This window comes from Lupinus angustifolius, chromosome LG07, assembly GCF_001865875.1.
Source record: "Lupinus angustifolius cultivar Tanjil chromosome LG07, LupAngTanjil_v1.0, whole genome shotgun sequence".
NCBI lineage: Eukaryota > Viridiplantae > Streptophyta > Magnoliopsida > Fabales > Fabaceae > Lupinus > Lupinus angustifolius.
Window position 1 is genome coordinate 7758913 of NC_032015.1, and position 23528 is coordinate 7782440.

General features: G+C 32.9%; 3 protein-coding genes across 19 annotated transcripts; 1 reads left to right on the top strand and 2 right to left on the bottom strand.

Moving 5' to 3' along the window:
- LOC109352139 (HMG1/2-like protein) lies at window positions 896-20870 on the top strand. 8 transcript variants are annotated; one of them, XM_019593981.1, is made up of 9 exons: window positions 896-1046; window positions 1171-1290; window positions 1655-1712; window positions 1802-1846; window positions 1926-2006; window positions 2105-2206; window positions 2293-2309; window positions 3420-3423; window positions 12050-12079. In XM_019593981.1, exons 1-9 carry the CDS (start codon window positions 1000-1002, stop codon window positions 12062-12064), a joined length of 489 nt encoding a protein of 162 aa, XP_019449526.1. In that variant the 5' UTR covers window positions 896-999; the 3' UTR covers window positions 12065-12079. The 8 variants fall into 8 exon arrangements, with proteins under 8 accessions (XP_019449526.1, XP_019449525.1, XP_019449524.1 ...); XM_019593980.1 differs by lacking the exon at window positions 3420-3423 and adding an exon at window positions 9995-10007 and having other exon boundaries at window positions 2299-2309; XM_019593979.1 differs by lacking the exons at window positions 3420-3423; window positions 12050-12079 and adding an exon at window positions 20831-20870.
- LOC109352136 (putative 12-oxophytodienoate reductase 11) lies at window positions 5394-7884 on the bottom strand. Of its 3 annotated transcripts, none has more exons than XM_019593972.1 (5): window positions 7759-7861; window positions 7445-7589; window positions 7195-7325; window positions 6374-6550; window positions 5394-6097 (listed from the first exon to the last, which is right to left on the bottom strand). In XM_019593972.1, exons 1-5 carry the CDS (start codon window positions 7817-7819, stop codon window positions 5505-5507), a joined length of 1107 nt encoding a protein of 368 aa, XP_019449517.1. In that variant the 5' UTR covers window positions 7820-7861; the 3' UTR covers window positions 5394-5504. The 3 variants fall into 3 exon arrangements, with proteins under 3 accessions (XP_019449517.1, XP_019449516.1, XP_019449518.1); XM_019593971.1 differs by having other exon boundaries at window positions 5396-6097; window positions 7445-7585; window positions 7759-7884; XM_019593973.1 differs by lacking the exon at window positions 7445-7589 and having other exon boundaries at window positions 5397-6097; window positions 7759-7853.
- On the bottom strand, window positions 9636-22312 carry LOC109352134 (Fanconi anemia group J protein homolog). Of its 8 annotated transcripts, none has more exons than XR_002108329.1 (29): window positions 21905-22311; window positions 21241-21325; window positions 20721-20796; window positions 20191-20255; window positions 20064-20108; window positions 19872-19972; window positions 19639-19780; window positions 19334-19395; window positions 19186-19259; window positions 19024-19094; window positions 18351-18438; window positions 18198-18270; window positions 18012-18107; window positions 17484-17592; window positions 16635-16728; window positions 16460-16543; window positions 16222-16378; window positions 15805-16004; window positions 14641-14685; window positions 14363-14391; window positions 14143-14264; window positions 13919-13961; window positions 13202-13331; window positions 12836-13116; window positions 10991-11867; window positions 10755-10826; window positions 10341-10457; window positions 10170-10257; window positions 9636-10127 (listed from the first exon to the last, which is right to left on the bottom strand). XR_002108329.1 is itself a non-coding variant. In XM_019593961.1 (29 exons), exons 1-28 carry the CDS (start codon window positions 22239-22241, stop codon window positions 10217-10219), a joined length of 3720 nt encoding a protein of 1239 aa, XP_019449506.1. In that variant the 5' UTR covers window positions 22242-22311; the 3' UTR covers window positions 9636-10127; window positions 10170-10216. The 8 variants fall into 8 exon arrangements, 7 of the variants coding, with proteins under 7 accessions (XP_019449506.1, XP_019449512.1, XP_019449509.1 ...); XM_019593961.1 differs by having other exon boundaries at window positions 10170-10258; window positions 10338-10457; XM_019593967.1 differs by having other exon boundaries at window positions 9636-10258; window positions 10338-10457; window positions 10991-11643; window positions 11698-11867; window positions 21905-22310.

Sequence of the window (23528 nt, forward strand, 5' to 3'; positions counted from 1 at the left end):
CTAAAACTAATAATATAACTCTCACAAGTTAAAAAAAAATCAAAAACTCTCCGGTTGCCGATTTAAGGGAGAAAAAAATAAAATAAATAAAAAAAGTATAAAACTCCCCCTATTGACGATTTAGGGGGAGTGTAAAAAAATTATATTTTAGTAAAACTCCCTCCCCAGTGCTGATTTTGGGGGAGGAGAGAGAAAAAAAATATACAGAAATCGGCAATGGAATTGCCGATTTCTATAAAGTTACACTAGTTTTGTAATATTTCTAAAAGATACACCAAAACCGTAATTTTTCGGTCAAGGTGCACCACATCTGTAAATTTTCCAAAAAATGTTATCAAGTATCTTTAGATCATTGCTTTTAAAAAAATTAAATTGAAAAGTTGATCTTGAAAATTGATGTTTCTTTATAAATAAAACGTTAGTATATTAGTATTTATAGTCTTTAATATCATTATGATTTCATTCCTTAAATCTTTCATCCTAATCAATTCATCATCTATAACTCTCAAAAATTAATGTTTTAATAAAATAAATTATGTTGTCATTAATGAATTTAAATAAATTAATTAATTTCCTTGTTAAAAAAATAACATTACATAGAATGAAAAATGATCATCTTCATTAATAGAGAGATAAATGCACATTTTTCTTATTTTTTATGACAAAAGTGTAATTTAATTTTGTTGTACTACTAAATATATATTCTTGGATAAGAAACTAATCTCTTTCAAATTTGTGGTCAAAAAAATAAACATGTCTTTCAAAATTATATTTGAAACACTTAATGAAGAATAAACATGTCCTAAATACGTTAGTACCCTAAAGAATGGGTGGTACGTGTAACTAAATTTTATTAAATCCCGCTTAAACCCCTGCCTTTTATTTTAACTTAAAATACCTCGCTTTTCACAAATATCATTCCTCAATTATCATTTCCTCTTACGCTGCAAAACCAAAAATCCTAATCCAATTTCTCCTTTTTTAACTCCAGCTTTCATCATGAAGGGTGGAAAATCCAAAACTGAAACAAAAAAAGCTGATCCCAAGTAATAATAATTAAAAAATAACAATATTTCATGCTATGATCATGACCTCTTCATATATGAGATCTGAAAATTGAAGAATTTATTATTACGATTATATTTATTTATTTATTTTTTGCGGTTTCAGGCTTTCTGTGAATAAGAAGGGTTCTGGTGCAACCAAACCGACAAGGAAACCGGCTAAGGGAAAAGCCGCTAAAGACCCTAACAAGCCTAAGAGGCCTGCAAGTGCATTCTTCGTTTTCATGTAATTTATTATCATTTTTTTAAACCCTATTTTTTTATTACTAAGGTATATATTGCTTCATTTTTGGTTCATTTTTGCATCTATTTCATTATCAATTGCATGTGGAAAAAATTTGATAAGCTTGTTTCCTATTGTTTTGGATCATGAATAGATAAATAGCCAATTATTGAAGTGTGTTTGATGGATTTTATAAGTACAGTGGAACAAGATATGAGATTAACATTAACATTAACATTTTGCTTCAAGAGAATAGATCATAACATTGTTTTTTCAGTTTCTGTGCTGAACACTACTATCTTCATGTCGTGTGTAATTTATTTGTTTTATGTTTTGTTATTTTCTTAAACTTGTGTGGTTATTAAAGGGAGGAGTTTAGGAAGCAATTCAGTAAAGAAAATCCTGACAACAAAGCTGTCTCTGCTGTAAGTCTCTATTTGTGTTGCTTTTATCGGAAATTAATCGCACGAAATCTGTTATACTTGTGTAGCTCTCAATTGATGTGTAATTTCAGGTTGGAAAGGCTGCTGGAGCCAAATGGAAGTCTTTGTCTGAAGCTGTAAGTATTTAAGCCTTAAGTTATGTTTGGATTACTAATTAATTTGATGTTGGTATTGAAGCCATGTTGAATGTTTTAGGAGAAAGCACCATATGTGGCGAAGGCAGAGAAACGGAAGGTCGAGTATGAGAAGAATATGAGAGCCTATAACAACAAACAGGTTTGCACATCTTTATGAATTATCATTCCTATTATTTGTTTTTATGCGTGGAACTTGTGCAACTAATGTCTTTCATGATTTTTTTAATGACTTTTCAGGCTGCAGGTCCTGCTGCCGCGGAGGAGGAAGAAGAATCTGAGAAATCAATTTCAGAGGTGAATGATGAGGATGACGGAGATGATGATGATGAAAGTGACGAGGTTTGCTTCAGTATTATGTCTTTTGTATTAGGTTTATGGCCTTCAATGCTTTGAATCTTAGTTATTCATTGAATTCTTGTGTGCAGGATGAGGATGATGATGAGTAGTGGCTGGACTAAGGATAACATTTTAGAGTAAATTATATTGATACTCCCTAAGGTTTAGCTTAATTACACTAATCACCCCTCCAATTTAAAACATTACACTCACCTCCCCTGCAAGGGTACCCAGTGTATTATATATGTATATAAATTAGGAGTGGTTTGTGTAATTGTAAAAAAGGAGGGGTGATTTATGTAGTTTCATTAAATCTCAAGGAGTAGTGTCAGTGTAATTTACTTTAACATTTATTTTGGATTTTATAATTATTTGATCATCCTATGTTGTGATGATCTGATCCTTTTCTGATAAACATTTCCGGCTCCTAGCAAATACATTCCCATACTACCTCTGTAAACTTGTTTTGAACTTCCAAAAGTGAATAGTAAGGGAGCTCACCTTTATTTGTACATTTAACATCATGTTTTTAGCTAAGGGGTGTTTGTGTCTTGTAGAGCTTTCATTTAGATTTAGTTCTTGATGAATTCTGATTAGTTCTGTATCAATATATTATTAGCTTATCTTTCCATGCCTATTATTATCTAATGAATATATGTGATGGATGTTTCTTTTGTTTCCATTAGAAGAATCTCTGTGGACTTTTGTGATTGTTTTGGTATGAATGTCATTACAATGGATTGGCTATAATTTTGGTTTGTGATCCTTGTTTTTGAATATTAGTCCCCTAGCTTATGTCATGCTTGGAAGATGAAGAGGAGATTTCAAACGTTTTACTTCAAACTTGTTTTTTTAAGTAGGGCGAAGAAAGAAAAGGATTGTCTTTGTGTGATTCTTTTTATGTTTATATAAAATTTTCCCATATTTTAAAGGTTTCAGAATATTTTAACCATTTAAATATGCCCTTCATTGACTTTTGTAGATGTGAAGTTGAAACATTTGGTATGAATTGGCCTTTGATGCATGAATCTTCATTTTCCTCTTGCATTTAATCTCTGTTTTGCTTTTCCTTGGTATATTTTTATGGTGGTTTTCCCCCCTCTTTTGCTTGTCTTTCTTTTTACTTTTTAGTAGGTAATTTCTTGGGTCAAAGTGTTGTGCTTTTAGATCAATTGATTTTGGATATACTACTTTGACTATATTTTAATTTTATCAGTGATGTCCGCACCAGTTTTCCGTTATCTTGGTTCCTGTGGCCAAAAAAAATTAGTCCCATTCCACTATCCAATGTGATATATTTACCATCTGGTTCATAGGATAAAGAAGCATGAAATTATAAGGTTTTTTTATAGACTTATAGTAGGCCCTAAGGTTAAGTATAAGTATTATTTAGCTCAGGTTTGGATTGGCAATTGCAAGGTACAGAATCACCTTTACAAGTTACAAAACCAATCTTCAAAATATTTATTTTATTTTCTGCTGTTGAGAGGGACAATCATATATCTAAAAAGTGTTAGTATACTCTTCACTATGAAAAAAACAAATTAGGAATCTTTATGAGAAACCACTATCTCAGATGCCCCTCTGGCTCAAGTGCCTCCGTCTTCCCATGATTAGAGACCACTTTCCAGTGACAGCATGACCAAGTCGAACTTCTGCTGACCCAGATCTGGGTTGGCTAGTTACACAGATATGGGTGTTTTTGCTTTTTAGTAGATATACATAAATGTTGCCCATGAGGTTTTAAGTTTTGATGCTATTGGGAGTGAAATGGTATTGAGAAGAGGATAATTCTATTATATTTCCTCTTCCACCATCACCCCTTCCCTTCCTTTTTCCTTGGGACCCCATAGGGCACTCTTAGGTCCCATCTCAGTGTGAGTCCTCCCAGGTCCAATAGAACCTAATACCAAGAAATAAATTTATCAGTGTTTAATGTTAGTTTTTCCCATGGCATGTTCCTATCAATACTTGATAGACTAATATCTTAGGATAAGCATCCAAGTGAGAATTTCCTCCAAGTATTTTTTCTTTCCCTTCCTATACATCTATACTTCTATACTATATATAAAGCCAAAACTTGAAATAACTTCTCTCATGGTGTAATTTTCATTTCTTATATTGCCCTTAACATTATTTAATTTTTACAAAAAAACTGTAATCCTAAGCAACTACCACCTATACATTAATTAACCACATATCTCACCTTAAATTAAACATTATCATAAACACACAAAAAATATAAAAATTGAATATGTAGTATCACGCAATATTCGCCGGCAGGCACTTCGTGTCACATTAGTAATACATAAATTTATGACTTGTGAAGTGCAAGTTGCGAACTGTCAGCATGACCGTTTGATTAAAAATAAAAAATCTTGTCAGTCCATTTCTCACCGGTTATCAATTTTGGTATGAAATAATTGTATGCAGAGAAGTTGTGATTGTAGCATAAGACTTCTCTAAGTGAATATAAAAGAAATGTATTTTTAAAAAACACGTAAAGAAGTGGGATAGTGGTTTCACGATTTCTATGCAGAAGTTGTTTTACCATCTTATGACTTCTATAACACATAAAGTCGGATAGTGATTCCACAACTTCTGCAAATGCAAAAATCGTGTTGGCATATTATGACTTCTATGAATATAATAAATAAAATGTTTTACAAATCACATGATAAACACAGACAAATACTTAAAAAGCTTTGTTATTTATCATGTGATTTGTAATGCATTTTGTTCATTATATTCATAGAAGTTATAATATGGCAACATCACCTCTATATTTACAGAAGTCATGGAACGACTATCTAACTTCTGCATAAAAGTAGTGAAACCACTATTCAACTTCTCTAAGTGTTTTTGAAAATTATATTCTTTTTATATTCACTTACAGAAGTCTTACATTATAATCATAACTTCTTTTCATGCAATTGTTTCCCACTAAAATTGGTAACTAGTGAAAAGTGGACGGATAAGATTTATCATTTTTTCTAACGGCCATGCTCACAATTCCCTTGGAAGCAAACTTAGAACTGACCTAAACTTATATATACATATATGGATCCAAGTATCGAGCCTGTATGCTTCTGAAACTTACGTCATACAACCACGAAATTTGTATTTTAATATAATAAGAAAAGTGTAAAACGCTAGGAGGGAATGTACACGAAAATATCTTATACTTCAAAGTGGTTTTGTTATTAATATTGACACACCCGAAACAATACTGATTATTTGTGCACGTTCATGGACTCATAATACAAGCATAATATGAATAGTTAAACCTATTCCATTGTCTCTAGCTAGCACTTTGAAGAAATGGATAATCAGTATATCCAATAACAGGGTCATGTGTATAAAAGGTGTTTGGGTCAGGCTCATTCAACTCAGCATCAACCTCAAATCTTGTAGGAAGATCAGGATTAGCCAAAAATAACCTTCCATAAGCCACCAAGTCAGCATCACCACTTGCAATAACTTGGTTCCCTTCACTCCTATTGTAACCACCAGCAACAATAAAGGTTCCATTGAAAGCCTTTCTTATTGGCATTAGAGACCATTTGGTGTCAAACTTTTGAAACTGTGTAACCATCCTTGGTTCAATCACATGACAATATAGAATGCCTAATTGACTCAATGATTGAGCCATGTAAATACCCAATGCTTGAGGGTCAGAGTCTCCACAATCATTGTAATCAGCAAATGGGGAGAGCCTAACACCAACTTTGTCAGCTCCTATCTCATCAACTATGGCCTTCACTACTTGCAATGGAAATCGGCAACGGTTTTGGATGTTGCCTCCGTATTCGTCGTCCCTGTCGTTCACTTTGTCCTTTAGGAACTGATCTAGCAAGTACCCGTTGGCTCCATGTATCTCTACTCCATCAAAACCTGTAAAATGTAACTAACTTCACTAGAGAGAGGAACAACTGCTACTTTGAAGTAGTTCAACTATTTTGTTTTATTAACAATATCTTATAGTATTTTCACGCCTTTTCGCTTGCAGTGTTAAGTCTGCGTATATCTACCCTCCCTGGACTTCGCTATGTGGGAGTCTCGTGCACTGAATCGCTCGTTTTGTGGTGTATTTCTGTATTCTACCAGTATAGTAACTTTTTAGCAACAAAAATGAATTACTATATGTATTCATATTGAATTAAATGATACCAGCTTCTATGGCATTTTTTGCTGCAATTCTGAAGTCATTGACAATCATGGGAATTTCATTGGTTCTGAGAGGGCGAGGAGGTGTGTATCTATTAGTTGCAGCAGCACTGTTACTGATATCTTTCTGAATTCGCTTGTCTGTGCAAGATATTGGTGCTTGTCCATCAGGTTGGAAACCTGAACAAAATGAAAACTTAAGTGTTATTTATTTGGAACAATATATTCATACATCAAATTGTACATATAATTTTTATAAGCAAAAAAGTAATGATGAACGTGTATCTTATAGTGATTGAATATGGGAGTTAATTACTACTAGTACATCCAGTGTTTATGTATTAGAAATGAGATGTGAAGAATGAATTGTCATGTTTAATCACAGAGAAGTAAGTACATATATACAGTTATATGATGAACACAAAATATAGTGTGCATTTGCATGGTGATTGTTGACAAAAAATATAGTGTGCATTAAGAATATTCTTATTTATCACGTGTGATGTTTTGAAAATCTAGTAAATAAATAAAAATCTAAAAATGTATCATGATTTTAACATGTCAATCTTTACTGCTTCATTCCAATCCAATCGTTACCTTCCATTTTCATATGTTTCATTGTTTAAAATATGATTGTTAAAAAAAATGATTGTTAAAAAATGATTTTCACACTTTATGCCATTCCATATTTCCATATATCAAAATATGATTGTTAAAAAATTATAATATTGAATATCTAATTAACTTTATATTTCTAGACCTGCCACACATACTATACTTATATATTTTGGAGAAAATTTGAGAGTAAAGTTTATTTAAATTACTATGATCAGAGACTCTTCCAGCATGCCAAAGTTGACAGAAAAATGTGCCTCCCTTTTCATGAACTGCACTCACAATTGGTTTCCACCCTTCTACTTGTTCTCTTGTCCATATTCCAGGTGTATTAGGGTACCTTTTTCATCCAAAAACAAGACCCAAAAAAGAGATATCTTAGGCTCAAAATATATATTATTATATTATGTTCTTTTGTTCAAATTAATGAATACAAAAATTGGGCTCAATTAAGATTACCCTTGTGCTGTTTCAGACACCCCAGATGCTTCTCCAATTAAGAAGCCACCTTTGGTTGTTCTTTGAGAATAATATAATGCAGCATGTGGCTGAGCGACGAAATTGTAAGATCTCGATCTTGACAACGGTGCTAATATTATCCTATCTTATTGATCAAGTGTAGTTAAAAAAAAAATGAAAAGTAGTCACACATATATAAAAACATGCATGTCAAAAGTGAACAACGTACCAATTATAAAGCACTTCCATAAAAATAAATTGAAGAAATAATTAAAGATGATTTAAATGAAGGGTTATAATGAGTAAATTATTACCTATGAGATAGATTAAAGTTTCCCATGTTGTATGGGGTGAGGAGGGGCATAACCTCTTCATTTTCTTTTTCTGTCATTGTGTTTTGGTGTTAGTTACCAACATCTTCTTCTTCTTACTCACTTCACAAACTTAATTAGTACACAATCTTATCATGTGATACAACTAGTGACATTTGGTTGGTTGTGGCCACAGGCCAGGTCCTATCGTACAGGGTGGAAAAAAGTTATGGTCCTTAATTTAGAAAAAAATATATTAATAAAATCTATGAAAAAATGTAGTATATTTACATTCAATCTCTAACACAGTAAAATCTATGACATGTCATAAGTTACATTATAAAATTAAAAATTTTAATATGTGTCATTGAAGAGAAAGGAAATTGATCAATTAAGCATGGTTAACAGGAAAAATCCTCACTTAAGAGTCTCATCATATCCAAGCATTGTTCTCTCATCTAGAAAATTAGAATATACTTAGAGAAACCCAAAAATAAATCAATAAACTAAATATAATAAAATTGGGGTAGTATAGAATAAAAATGAGCTTCTCTGATTATTTTTTACCAAGTAATTGCCCCGACACTGTGTCCATATGATTTTAACCACCATTTTTCTGTGTCCATATAACAAACATTTTTTTTCTGATTTTAACCACCATCCATATGCGAATTGTGATTATTTAACATTATTATGGTGGTGTTCATCTAAAAATGGTTGAACAATTTATCGACTTGGAGGTGTTCAAGTAGGCTCAGTAAAATCCAAGTTTCCACGTGATCATTTTCGAAATTTAAAATATTATTTCATTCTTTCTTCTCCAAAATTAACTCGCAAACAAAAATCCTTACTAGTCGTGTTGAAAGTCAGGTATTTCCCCTTTGTGAATAATCACAGTACATATATTGGATTCATGCACAAAGAAGCAAAAATATGTTAAATGAAAGTCAGGAAAGAAAAAGGTGAAAAGTAGTAGGTTTTGAAGTTTTCTTGTTCATATCTTCTGCTCCAATTATGCACAAGTTTTAAAATCTTATTCCTAGTGGTAAAGCTGTCATGTATTATGCTAGAAAACAGAAAGAACAAACATAAAGGAACTCTGCTATTCTCATTCAAGCACAAGAGCAACAACGTTGCATGAGAAGTAGGTTGTAAAAGTTACATTGTCAAGTAATGAATTGGTTGCCATAACCTGAACTCCTAATCAGTAATAATAACTTATACACTTTCTAATGTATCAGTTGTAAGTTTTCAGTTTCTGTTGAAAAGGGATGTCAAGTTAGCATTTTTTAGATGAAGCCAAGGACCGTGTAAAATTCAGCAGTGTTTAAAATCTTTTCATACCAGCCAATTGAATATGGTATAAGATTATATTAGTCATGCAATCATACCGGTTAAACCCAGCTAAAACTAATCAAAACCAATCATACTAGTCAATTTTCAATTGAACCGTACCAATCATACCAGCCGGTTTTCAATTGAACCGTACTAAGCACACTACTAGTTTTTATTTAAAATTAATTTTTTAATGAAAATAAAAAACATATTGGTTTTTTATTCATTTTCAACATTAATGTTAATATATTATATATGTATATCTAATATCGCCGGTATACAGTTTAATTAGTGAACCACGAGTTGAACCGCTATACTACTATATCAATACCCTAACCGATTTCATGACCAATATGGTATTAATAAAGAATTTTTGCTAATATTAAACCTTGCTCACATTTTCTTAATGCTGAAAAAGTTTAGTTAATTCACCTACTAATTTGCTTATGTATTGATTTGAATACCACATGAGAAACGCACATTCATATCATCTACCATATATTGTCAAATGGCTTTAAAATACTCATTTAATAGCACCATCCATCTCTTCTTTCAACAACAACCCCTATAACAAGAGACATGTCATATCATACTAATAAATTAGCATGGAAAATTCTCTTAACTGTACAAGAAAGTTAAACCATAATGAGTCAGGTTGCATAACTAACTATTGAATGAAACTACACTGCAGTAACTTTAACATCCTTTTGAGCCACCAAAACAGGTTGGTATCAATATATTGCTGGTAGTGAGAAGTGGTGGCAAATCTTGAAGGTCAGGAAATTTGTTTTACAAATTGACCCCAAAATATCCAAATACCATAATGAGCTCTGCATCTTCATAGTTGATATATATTACAAAATTTTAAAATGTCATGTACAGACAGTAATAAATCAAAGTACAGTGCAAATTATGATGTGGTTAGATGGATAATTTGGCTCAATGAATAACTCTCAGATGTGCTCCACCTTAATATTCACTCGATGCCGGGGGTCAACCAATTGCACATGAAAGAAAGGTCCAGAATATTTGGTGTTTCCCAACTTTTGCAATCTACTGACTCTACCTCCGTTTGTGTTCACAACATGGTTACCAAAACGGCACTATAACTCCAATCTTATTAGCTTCAACTTTGGTGTTTTGCACAAGTCAATCCATTTAGCCTCTGCTGTATCATTTACAAAGAAAGTGTCAAGCAGCACTATGCTTATCAACAACAATACTTGCAGCATTAATTAAATTCTCACCTTTGATTTTCTACTCTTCCAGACTTCTGATTTCTCAGGTTGGGGATGATAAGCATATTTGTCAATGGAATTGGAGAAAACAATACCACCATTGTCGGAGTCATTAACTAGCAACAAATCCTAAAGATATGCTAAAAAGGTTATCATATGTTCTAGGAAGAATACCCTACTCATCTATAACAACAATCACTTTCTCATATTCCCCAAAAAAATATAAATAAAAAAGATACTGGGGGTACAAAATAGTGTTTTACCAAATTTTTTTGCTCCATATCTTCCATTCAAATTATGCATAAGTTTTAAAATCTTATTCCTAGTCATAAAACTGTTTAGCATTATGCTAGATAACAAATAGACCATTGTCAGTCAAAATTAATGAAGTATTTGCTTTACAGAGCCATATGGTTTTAACCTTACCAATTTCTCAGAAGCACCTTTCCATGATTCCTCATTGTTCTTCACGTGCAAACAATCAAAGAAAAACAATACCTGGAAAAGAAATGAAAGCAAAGAAGACAATTAAAAGAGCAGTAATGGAAAAAGTTGACAGTTGGAGCAAGACCAGCTGCAACAGCAAAGAACCAAACAAAACAGAACTTTACTATTCAGGCACAAGTGAAACAGTAGCAAGACACACTAGCTGTAAAAGTCACCTTGTCAAGTAACTGAGTATTTGATGAATTCGTTGCCATGACCTGAACTCCTAACAACTTGTTGGCATTAGTGCAGCAGGGACAGAAAATAGTGCTGAAGACACACCCATCTTCAGGGCACCAAATACCCTGTTCTGGTGCACTTTTAGGTATTCTATTGCAAATCCGTTGATCAACAAATGAAGAATCAGTAATAATAATTGATACACTTTCTAATGTATCTGCATGAACAGTTTCCAGATTCTGTTGTAAAAGGGATCTTAAGTGAACTTTTGATGATGAAACCAAGGAGCATGTAAGATATAGACGGTTTTCAGATCGGCCCAATGGATTTTTGCAGTGTGAACAAAATATCTGCAACCTTTTGTTCATTAGAGGGGCAGTTGATGAACATGCACCAGCTAGGCTGGTAGTCAATAAATGAGGAGAATTTGACTCAAAATTTCTCTCAAATCCATTTTCAGCTCCATGAGAATTTGAATGCCTTGTAAGAGTGCTGGCACAAGGAGCAATATATTGTTCGTCATCAATGAGGTTTACAAATGGTGTGAGAATGGGCTTTCTCCTTTTCTGGTTATGAGAATTAACACTCAAATTAAAAGATGATTCCATTTCTGGAATATTATTTGCAACCACACTCTTCTCGGGGGTAACTGTTATTAAAGATTGAGCCCTTGAACTTTTCTGTCCACAAAAAGAGATTGAATGGCTTGGTAAATGATCTAGAAAATGAGCAGGGGGCTCAATTATGGTGGAACCACAGTTGTCATCCTTACTACCAGGGCTACCAGGATAAATGTTTACATCTATACAAGGGGATTCCTTGACAATGGAGATTTCTTCTTTTGTCATAGCCACCGATAATTCCCCAGTGAACCTGTAAGAGAAATATCTTTCAGCTAGTAATGGTATTATAACAGTTTAATGATTTAAACACAGTTGCTATTTTATGTCATCAGCTATTCGGATCAAGCAACACCATTATGTTCTACCAAAAAAGGAAAAAACAAATCTTTCAATAGGTCATTTAGGTCCAAATCCTTTTAAGGTTCTGTAAAGGATGAGGAGGAATGACTCAGATACTCTGGAACTTGGAAAGGTTTAGAGGTGGCTCTCAGATCATTGGGAAGAGAAAGCACATAGCTTTCTGATTTTCTTTAATACTGTTGCTTGACTCCTGTTGGTCTGTCCTTACAGTTTCTATCTCCTATCACTGTAATTGGAGCGTGGCTCCTTGGTTTTGCTATTTTTTTACTTTTCCTATCAGTACTTATCACCTTCAAAAATAGTGTCACCTGGACTTTCTTGGTCATCTACTCCCTCTAATTATGAGGCTACCCTCAAACTGATCAAGTCTTGTAAGTAGGCCAACATCAATTTGTATTTATTCACCCTAAAGAGATACTTGAACTGAATACTTGAATAGAAGAGCATAGAGCATAGAGCAAGAGCATAGAGCAGTTTTTCATGAACATAAAATTGGAACAGGTTCATTACTGTTTTATTTATTCACCCTAAAGAGAACAAGCTACAGTACAATCACATATTTTTTAAGTCAATCACATAATCAGCTTGGTGGTCTGCACTTCAAGTTGTACTGAATACTTGAATAGAAGATTAATGTCCCTTGCATATGTATGAAAATTAAAGAGGTGAAAATACACAGCTTAAGTGATATTGCCAAAGAAGGATCACATGTTCCCACTTGAATGATTCCTCAAATCAGACATAAATTTGTAGCTCGGGTTTAGTCACCCAAAAAAACAACAACCAAGACTTTATCTCACTAGGTAAACATACCAAAAACATAAAATGGTGTTGAGTGCAACACGAGAATACAATTACCTTGGCTCTATTTGATTAGAGCATTGGGGGTTGATATGGTCATTACAATCGTACTTGTTTCTATTCCTTTGAGGTGATGGCTTACTCTCAGCAAGATCTTGACAGCTTAGTGTGGGAAAAGAGCCATTATCCTCAACCATTGATGTTTCTTTCTCTTCATTCCCTGACTTTTTAGATTTTGTATTTTTCTTTACTGTGACCCACTTATTCTGATCCATGTTTTGATCACCATCAGAGCCTAAATTCTGTGTGATACTCGCCATATTCATGCCATACCGTTCCTGCAGCCAGTGGGTAATATATTAAATATTTTCCACTAAGTTCCTGCAGAGGATTAAGGTAAAATTAAGCCAACAAGCCATGTACCTTGGCATCCTTAAAGAATGATTTTAGTCCATCTAATGATACGTCAAAGCTGTCATACACCCTCAAGGTTCTTCTTAGCCACTTCGAAATGAATGCTCGATTTCTTTCTTCCCGAAAACGTTCATCTAATTCCACAAGAATGGTTGCACCAATGATTAAAGGAAAAGCTGGTCGAGAGTGTAGATGTGATGGTAATTCAAAGAATAATGAAAAATAAACCCTTGTTCAAGAATAAAATGCACTACAAAGACATAACAGAAGACAAATAAGGAAAAGGTCACTTGTTTGTAAATTGAATGTGGTTTGCCAGACAGAACTGCCTGCTTTCATGGTTGCACCATGGAAGTAGCTGTCATGATGTTTTTTGTGTTCCTGTGGAGAATATTTCCCAGTAATATGGGTTATTACACTAATTCAAAATATACTTAAAGGAGCCAATTCCAAACAAACTGACAGAAAAGACAGCATTTTATGTTTCTGCCCAGTGCTGCTATATCAACTAGACATGAGTATGTGGCCCCCTTATGTTGCAACCACCTATGTACACACACAAACCACAAACATATACACATACATATTATTTATATTACATATATTCAAACACACATAAAGAGGGGAGGAAAGATTTCCCTGAATCAGTTTCTAAAGTCTGAATAAAAAAGGAGACAAAAGATAGAGAATAGATGAGAACTGAAATTAACAGGAGAATTACCCAACAGGATGATTGCTCCATAATCAAGTTTGTGCCGTATACAACGCCCTGCAGAAAGTAAAAGGTAATCATTATAAACATTAAAAAAAAGCATGAGGCATAAATGAACAAGCATATATACACAAAGTTTAGGAAAAAATACACTATAAAAGACTACACAAAGAGGGGAACATATAAAATATTGGAAAACAAAATTGCTTGGATTACAGTATGACAAGCAAGATTTTACCTGCTGCTTGATTTAAAGCTCGGAATGTTTGGTGGCAGTACCACTCACTTCCACTGAGAAGATTTTTGGATGATTTGTATGTGTCATTATATTTCTTCTTTAGTGCAATCTGAATGTCATTTCTGATAAAAAGTTGCAACAAATCAGGCAATCAGAAATATATCCCATTATAGGATGCATCCTCCAATAAAATTTATAAGAAAAGAGGAAGGATTCTTACATATTCGGAAATGGAATACCAACAATAATCTGAGATTGTCAAGAAAACACAATCTGTATTTAACTGTTTTTATACTTTATTTACAATATGGAAAGTCCGTAACCAAACCCATTATAGGCTAGCTTTAATTTGATCCCTTTCTAAAGTATAAGAGTTATTGTTTATGTTAATAATCCAAGAAGGTACAATCTTTCAATACTCACAAGATATAGGCCACGACTACATGGGATACATAGATCATTACCCCACCAAATTAAGTTTATAAGAAATAAGGATACAACTACTCTGGCATTATCATCAGTGAAATCAATTCCTTCAGAAACCTGCAAGCATTATATAAAATGAATAAATATGATCATATATTGAGGTCATATGCACGAACAATAATGCTAAAGACAGAATGAATTCATACATCTTTAAGAGGTCATATGATATCATTAACTCAGATTAAAGCAACAGTTTGAGTAAGGTGATAGCAATGGTGCTGGCACTACAAATTGTTTACTAATACTCACTACAAGATACCTTGATTTAAATATTGTTAATTGCCCTTAATTAAATGTTAACATACAAATAAATAAAATATTTTAACATTCAGAACATCATTCAAAAGAGGGCAATATAGGAAATTAAAAATAAAATTTAAGGAGAAGTATGAGTAAACAATAGTGAGTGCCAATATCCACTACAACCAATATATAATGCCAGTGTTTCAGAAACTTTATTTCATGAAAAGCTTGCAGTCTTACAGATATCCCATGCTCTCACTATCTAATAGACTACTGCAGAGGAAAATCACATTATTACAAACTCCCACTTGTCTTCATCTTAGAAGTTACTGATAATTTAAACAACAAAAACTATATCCATTATGCATGAGAAGAAAGTGGAATCTCCTACAGGTAAGCAAATTCCATTACGCTAAAATTGATAGCGAAAAAGCTAGGTTTGAGAACCTATGACAAAACAGTTCTGTTCTGACAGCTTATAGTGAAGATGGTAGCCTAACATAAAATCAGTGGCTACATTACTGAATACTGGATGACTTTAATCAACACAAACACTCAGTGTGATATGAGTTTTATCTTTCAAACTGGAGAAGCAGAAATTTAATTATTTTGCCATTATAAATAAAATCTTCATAATTATTTTACAAATGTATCTTCATCACGTTTTATTTCAATTAAATAAGACACAATTACAACAGCTATGCATATTTATATTTATACACATTAGCATGCATGACATACATTAAGATAGTAATCACGATGAAATGAAAATAGACCAAGTGCATGCACAGTTATCTGAAAAGAAAAACTACATGACCATCTGATATAACTAGTACTACTAAAGTATAACAAAATTTCACTGCCAAATTGCCATTGTCTGATTTTTGCCTGATAGCAGTATCTAAAATATGGATAAGTAAAATTGTAATGCACCTTTCCTCGACAAACACCAAGTAAAGCAGCTCCTCCTTTCTTAGAATTCTCTTGGGAATCAGCTGCTGCATAGAAGTGATTTATATCAACTTTCTTGATCCTTCTTTTCCTTCCAGAAGCAGGTGTTTTGCCCTGGTGAATTGAGTCATAATACCCCTTTAATGCAAGTTCAAAGTCGTCTTGATTTCCTCCTCTTGGTTCTGCATACCAATTACCAACATGATACAGATTCTAAATGCTTTCAAAAGAACAAGATTTTCAGATATTAATACCAAAGTAAAGTTCTCTCAGCTTTAATACTTGCAGAAAAAGGAAGAAGAAAAGAAAAGGCAAAGAAATCAAAAGAAACTCATCTTAAACATAAAACTACTGCATAATTCTAAAGCGTATCTTCTGGAAGGGGGAAAGGTTGCTCACCAACAAAAACAGACTTTTCAGCAGTAAGGCGGGACCATTGACCTGTTTCAGACCAACGCCTACATAATTTATCCATCAATTTATAACTTGGAAAGAATACAAGACATCCGCCTGGAACAATCTTGAATATTTCCTCCAAAGATCTTCCAACTGCATCCTAAACCATAACTTACAATAAACAGGCATTCATAGAGGCATGAAAAGTTCATAAAAAATGAAACATGTCTATTTAGCACACCTGGAATGCATATACATCTGCTGTTTTATAACTTGCATTCAAAGGATAATTGCCAGGACCAGTTGAGATTACAGCAGACCATGCCTGTATTCAAGAGGTTATAGCCTGTTGAAGTGGCTCTTATACAACTAAAAGAACTAATGAACTTTAAGGATAAAAGAGAAGTAGCCAGTACCTGTGAGTCAACATCAATGACATGTGGAGCTTCAAGACTAGTTTCAAACTGAACTCCAAGCTCAGAAGAAAAGGAAGCCATTGGTGACAGCGTCCTAAAAAACCCAAATCCATAGATAGGTGGCACTAATTAGAGGGGGGTGGGAAGCAGAGATGTACTGCAGATCTAAACTCAATCCTCTGAAACTTTGGGGCCCATATTCTGGGTATTGTAGCAACTAAGAAAACAAATAGAAGACTCCTACCCCAAGCAGTGTGTGATATTGATCTAACATGTATATATATAAATTATATACCTTTCCATGAATATTTGAGATAACAATACTGAACTGGAACTGTATTCCATCTTATGCTTGTAACAGAACATTATGATAGTAAACAGGTTACATCCACCACTCAGAAATACATTTAGACATAAGTCGTGAGATTCAAATTTGATATCAATGATGTAATTTCTACAACAATTATGTTATTTAGGGTGGTTTTAACATTAATGTTTGAGAGAGCAATAAAATACTGGCATAGTGAACATGTATTCCCAGAAGTTCAGAAAAATAGTACGAAAAAAACATGGTTTTGGTAAAAGGAGTCAAAAAAGACCAGGACCAGGTCCATGGGATCTGTCTATAGGTCCGAAAAACAACATTTAATTGGCATGAGCCAAACTGGCTAAATCATCAGTCTGTAGAATCTGTTAGCCTATAAAATCCAGCTAGTCCTCTATTTTTCAGTAAGAATGTCCAGAAACGGTTGCATTCAAGAGGCAAATGCAACTAAGTACTACATTTAAAGATGTCCTGAAAATGTATAAACTTGGCCCTCAGGTGGCGTGCTAATGCACTTCGCTTACCCAGAAGTCAAAATGACTGATAAAGAAAGATCAGCAACATCTCTAAACACAACTGCTGGATTCAAGCACCACAAACTAAAAGTGTACATCCAGTTTCCAACAACTCTTCCTGACAGAACAAATGAATGTGATTAAAATATCATAATATCTCACACAGAAATAGTAGATGCATACCAACTATTAAAACCTTATTCTTTTTTTGGTATGAAAAGATTAGAACCTTTTACAGAGCAATTAATATATACAGTCATGGGAAAATGGAAAACTTTAAAACAACCAGTTTCATTATCACTACAAGGGTGAAAAGATTAGAAACAACGTAATACTATATGTTTAGTATAAAACAATAAATGTTTTAAAATTGTTATTTGCATTCTAGTATAGTAAAAATAAGACACCCCAAAAAAATTAAAATCCATTCATATACCCAAAAGGTTTCCAGACAATTTTCCACTCGGTTACATATGGATGACAACATTGTCATTTGGGGTTCTTGTAGTTAATATTGGTTGTTTATCGACTACCTACCAGTATCTTTTCTAACACATTGCTGCAGAGCAAGCTGGTAATCCAACATGTGGGCGCCATTTCTTGAGAAGAAATAAGTTAGTGATGAGAATAAACCTGGAAAAATGAGATTGATAAAGAAGATAATTAGTTCCAAATATTGAGGGCAATAGCTATGAGAACATTTCTAATACCACAATTCCAGACCTTCCAATGTTAAAACTGACAGGCCACTTAAATGTGGTACTTTCACCTCCAAATCCGTAGCAATTTTGATTGCCTTCAACAAATGATCAAGTTGATGAAAGGTATACAAACATAAGTATAATCCAAATCGAAAATTTCATACAAATGAGATACCTTAGTAGCGCATTCTACCAAGATAGGGAAGCACTGTTTTGAAATATTTGCTTCTTCAAGCTCTCTTAAAGCCTTATCACCTGTCCAACTATACACGCAAAAGTCTTATGTCTTTAAATCTCAGATATAGATTGCAAAGGCTGAATAACTTCTCAAGATATCAATTCAATTGCAGCAGAGGAAAGAAAAGTTAAATTGCAAGTACATAGCTCAAAGCAACCCTGTAATTTTCATATAGTAAAAACATAAATTTCATAGATGACAAATAAGGAAATAAATTTCTTCACAAATAAAGTGTCTTCAAAGGTTGACAAGAAAAAAACCAAAAAGTAATTTCCCAGCAGATTAAATAAATATATATTACTTGGGGGAAAGAAAGCATCATGTTCCTTATAAGATTACAGTTAACAGTACTCAGGATAGAAAGAATAATGAATATGTGGAAAAGAAAATCATGATGGGTGAACACAAAATAGTCTCCTGACTATTTGAACTTCCAACCTTCTTATAGTTGTAATGTTATCTACAAACCATGTTTATACTAAATCTATAGCACACCAACTTAATAATACCTGGGACTTGGAGTCTCATGACACAAAATATACATGTATGTCATAGAATACGAATCAACAGAGGCATGCAGAATTCATGAATGATTAGAGCATTAACTCACCACGACACATAATGCTGAAAATCACGCTTTTCTAGTTTATTTTTGTTCCTCTCTATCCAACTAGTAAGTCCCTGCACCATTATAATACTCACTGAAGATATATGATCACTAAGGATATACTAATAATTGAAATATTCTAAACCCAAACGTTAACTGAGTTACCTGTGACATTTCATACAGTGGTTGGTAAATTGCAGCATTTTCAGAACAGAGATATTGGAGCTCCATTTGTAATTCTGCCAAAGGTATGACCAAATTAGAATCACTTTTACTCAGGATGAAAACAAAAGGTATAAGATTCCTAACTTACTATCCAAAACATCATCTTCAATATCCACACTGCCAGCATCACGTGTAGTGTCCTCTATATTGCTGCAGAGTGAAAACATGTAAGCCGGTTATATAAAGAAAAACAACTATAAACTACAACCAAAGTCTAAAACTTGTCATTCATTGCTAGATTGGCTTGCAAACAACTGATGGCATGCAAAAGACATCTTTAATCTATATACAATCTATTAAAAAAACAGTCCAATTTTACTGCACAGATGTACTCATAGAACTGCCTTGCTGACTTAGCATTTCGAAACTAATAGAAAGAACTGAACAACTTACTGAGCTTCATCAAGAATCACAATGGCTCCTTTAATATCTACATCCATTGCTCCCCGAATGACTGGATTTACGATGTAGCTATATGGACAAAATATCAACTGTGCATCATCTGCCATATTACGAGCAGCATAGTAAGAGCAGCCTGAAAGTAGAGACAGCGTAAGTCTTGTGCTAAACAAAAATTAGTGTAAAGGAAAATAATTTCAAAATAAGAAAATTACAAGAAGCCAAACCTTTCACCCCTAGTCCTACTTTTACAAGATCTTCTATGTCATGTACCTCATTGCATCCTCCTTTCTGAAGTGATGGATGATGTTTGACTTTATGTGCATTTCTGCTCAGATTATAAGTTTCTGATTCATGTTACTTCAAGAAGTGTAATATAAGAACAGATATTAAGCATGGGTGGATAAGCATACACTCACTTGAATTCTGGACACCCGACATTTTGGTCTTTCAGAAGTAATTTACTGGGAACATTTAATGAAATATATCAGTATGAAGATCAAGAGGAAATTCTCATAAAGTAAAAATTGTTGAGGTAAATTTAACCATTCTTCATCAATGGTCTCTTTGCCGAGTACATTTTTATTGGTGCAGTAATGTTTCCGTGAAGCCTGCCAAAATAAGAGGGAGGAAATATTCAGAGCTGAAAACATATATCACTTTTCAAATATGATATGATACAAAAAGTAGCATGTGTCTTCACATATACAAGGATGATAGTAAAAATGTGATAATGTCATATGGACCTTGTATAACACATTTTTACGAACACCTTTTGTTATATTGGAATACTTAATGTAAAAATTGGATATTGATTAATATCTGACCAATATGTAAGTATCAGCTTACATTAAAAATGAGTTTGAAAAATAACATCATTAGAAATTTAATATTCATGATGAGGAGTGTATGGGATTGGTGAATAATCTCATTCTTCAAAAGGCTACCAAATGGTTTCCTTAATAGTGAATGAAAAATGAAAAACATAATGCATTTTACTCATGTAAACCCACAACGAATCAGGAAACCAAAATTTGAAAAAGACAATTAAAACCAAAGCAGCCTATCCAACCTACCAACACAGTCATTGGCACCCTGTATGAAGTTTTCCGCAATTCACGAACCACTTGAGAAATCTGAGAGTGTGTTCTCCTTATAAAAGAGAACAACAAATGACTTAGTTAAGTGATGATGCTGGTGCATTAAGATAAAGGGAGCAGCATTGAAACTTAAAACCATCTAGACTAGTCATGGTTAAACAAATAATTGATATCTAAAACATTAGTTTATTGTATAAATGTATTAAAACTTCAACCATGACTATGATCCACTTTCATTTAATCTTCATATGCATATCAGAACAGTTGTAGCCCTGATCACTTAAACTCGTCAGTTAATAGCAGACAATTGCTCCAATGATACAAACATACAGTCTTGGAATTAACTGTTTGCTATACAGCATTGCAAGTTATGTGAATTGCATGAAACAGTAACAATAAATCATAATATTATCGAGTACTTTTACCTAACAATTAATTAGACACAAAAAATGAAGGAGAAAAGCATATAATAACCCAACTGCATAATGAAACTTACGAGGCATATATTATAGTTGGTGCTTCCTTTTTCTTCTGCTTTTTGTCATTGGCCTCAGGTTCTGTCTGCTCAACATTGTCTGATGCTGAAATCAGGATGATCTTAATTTGCATGAGAACATAACATAATATCAAAACAAAGGAAATAATCATCATATTTTATTTTAAAGCATGTTTGCTTAAGCTTCTTTCACAAAATAAAAGTGATTATTTTGATTTAAAAAATCACTTCCCAAACTTGCATATTCAATTGGTTAAGGCTTTAACAGCTTAGCATAACTACGAACAATAGCTGAAATTCAGTTTCTTTGGGAATCGGGAAGCTATATTTTTCAGCTTCTCAGAAATTCAGTTTTGCCATTTGTAAAATAAACTTAAAAAAACATACCACTTTTGTTTGATTGAGAAAAAACAGATTTTACAAATTTCATCTTGTTTTAGAAGCTCTATTCTTCCACTTAAAAAATATCACTTTAGAATCCCACTGATGCCCATTTTTGTTATATTTTCGATTCCCGACAACGGAATAAGGCTTGGTTGTTGTTGTACACTCGGAGATAAATGTAACTTTCATAAGGCATGGTTATTATTGCTGTAAACTCCGATAACCATTTTTATCACAACGTATTTTCAAACACAAACAAACTAAACTAAAAATAAATTACCAGACGAAACCTCCTCATCAGGAACAAAACCACCACCATAACCAAGAGCATCAATCGCAGCCTCAGGAGCAGGTTCATGCTGCTGTTTATGTTTGGATTTATAGTTTTGCTGCCAAGCTAAAGAAGAACACAAAAGTGAAAGCGATTTTCCAGTACCAGTTGGAGATTCCAACAGCGCGTGAGAATGACCTTCCCTCAGAGCGCGATCGAGAGTGGAGATAACTCTTCCCATGAATGCAAATTGAGAACCGTAGGGTTTGTATGGAAATTCAACTTGAAGTCCTCCAATGTGATAAAGATTTTTAGGGTTCTTCGTAGGGTTTGTTGATGAAACCATTTTTGTTGAGTTACTACTACTGCTGCTACTGATGCGTCGAATGAGATTGTACAAGTACAGATTCTGTATTTTATACTCTTTGGGCGGGAAATTGGGGTTCTGAATTTTACTAGGCGCTAAAAAAATTTGATTCACAATCATATTATTTCCTTTTAAGATGGTTTAGTTTTTGGATATTATATTTCTATATTTATTTTTATCGCTTTTTCCTTCAGGAGTATATTTGTCGTATTAAAAAGCGGTAACCAACACGTCATATTTTGAAGGCATACATGAGAAAAGACACATGTAACACATCATATTAGGAGATAAGTGTATTTTATGGTTTTATACTATTATTTAACATTAAAATTAAAATATTAATATGTTGTTTCTACATGGTTTTGTCTTCATGCAAGTATTTCTTCACATACATTTATATTTGTTAGTGTTATCATTTAGTAATAAATTTTAATTAAATTCAATTTTTGTTGTGTTGTCAATATGATTAGTTGTATCTACATAAACACGTTTTTTATATAAGTTTTTCCCCTCTTACTCCATGCACAATTAGTTGTGATGGGTTAAAAAAATATTTATTTATTAAATTTTTTGGGACAAGTATGCTCAAATTGGATTGGATTAATTTGTTTAAAGTGTAAGAAGGATTCTAAAAAGAATTTATGTAATTTAATTTAAGACTTCTAAAATGTGTAATAATAACTAAATTTAAGTTTTTATACAAATTGGACCCATTCATAATTCATTTAAATTTTGAGAAAGAAAAGGCTAATTAGACTAATAAATTGTCACTGGCATTCGCTCATTAAAATTTTGACAAAGAGAAGGCTAATTGCGACCAAAAAAAATTCAACGCTCTTAGACTTTGGTTAATAATGTTTTAATCTAGATTTTGTCTTCAGTAAAAGAGTAATTACAAATATATATAATTTTGTGTACTTATGTATTGTTTCTAAAAAAAAGGATTTCCAAATGATGAGTGGTTGAATTTGTAGAGTCCCATTAAGGCCATTATCATATCCATCCTATATAATTGTGGAATATAGCTAAATTAGAAATAAGTAATGCTACATCTTCTTATTAAATTATCCTATTAATTTTTATACTTACAAAAAATGACATATATCACTTAGAAATTGATTACTAATAAATAAAGTATTATTTTCTGATATATGTTACTTTTTGTAGTATGAGGATTAATAAAAAAAATTAGTAGGACAATATATCATTTTTAATTAGAAATTGAAAAAAACTCTTCAACTTCAAATTTCAAAATATGAATAACTT

Coding starts and splice junctions, on each gene's coding strand:
- LOC109352139 (XM_019593975.1), top strand. CDS start 1,000: ATGAAGGGTGGAAAATCCAAAACTGAAACAAAAAAAGCTGATCCCAA. Junction 1,847..1,925: donor GGAAGTCTTTGTCTGAAGCT/GTAAGTATTTAA, acceptor TGAATGTTTTAG/GAGAAAGCACCATATGTGGC. Junction 2,333..2,551: donor GTGGCTGGACTAAGGATAAC/ATTTTAGAGTAA, acceptor ATTTACTTTAAC/ATTTATTTTGGATTTTATAA.
- LOC109352136 (XM_019593971.1), bottom strand. CDS start 7,835: ATGACAGAAAAAGAAAATGAAGAGGTTATGCCCCTCCTCACCCCATAC. Junction 7,326..7,444: donor GTGTCTGAAACAGCACAAGG/GTAATCTTAATT, acceptor TGGATGAAAAAG/GTACCCTAATACACCTGGAA. Junction 6,098..6,373: donor AAAAAATGCCATAGAAGCTG/GTATCATTTAAT, acceptor TACATTTTACAG/GTTTTGATGGAGTAGAGATA.
- LOC109352134 (XM_019593964.1), bottom strand. CDS start 22,241: ATGGTTTCATCAACAAACCCTACGAAGAACCCTAAAAATCTTTATCAC. Junction 16,379..16,459: donor CAGATGTATATGCATTCCAG/GTGTGCTAAATA, acceptor GTTATGGTTTAG/GATGCAGTTGGAAGATCTTT. Junction 11,868..12,835: donor TCTAATCAAATAGAGCCAAG/GTAATTGTATTC, acceptor TTTCTCTTACAG/GTTCACTGGGGAATTATCGG.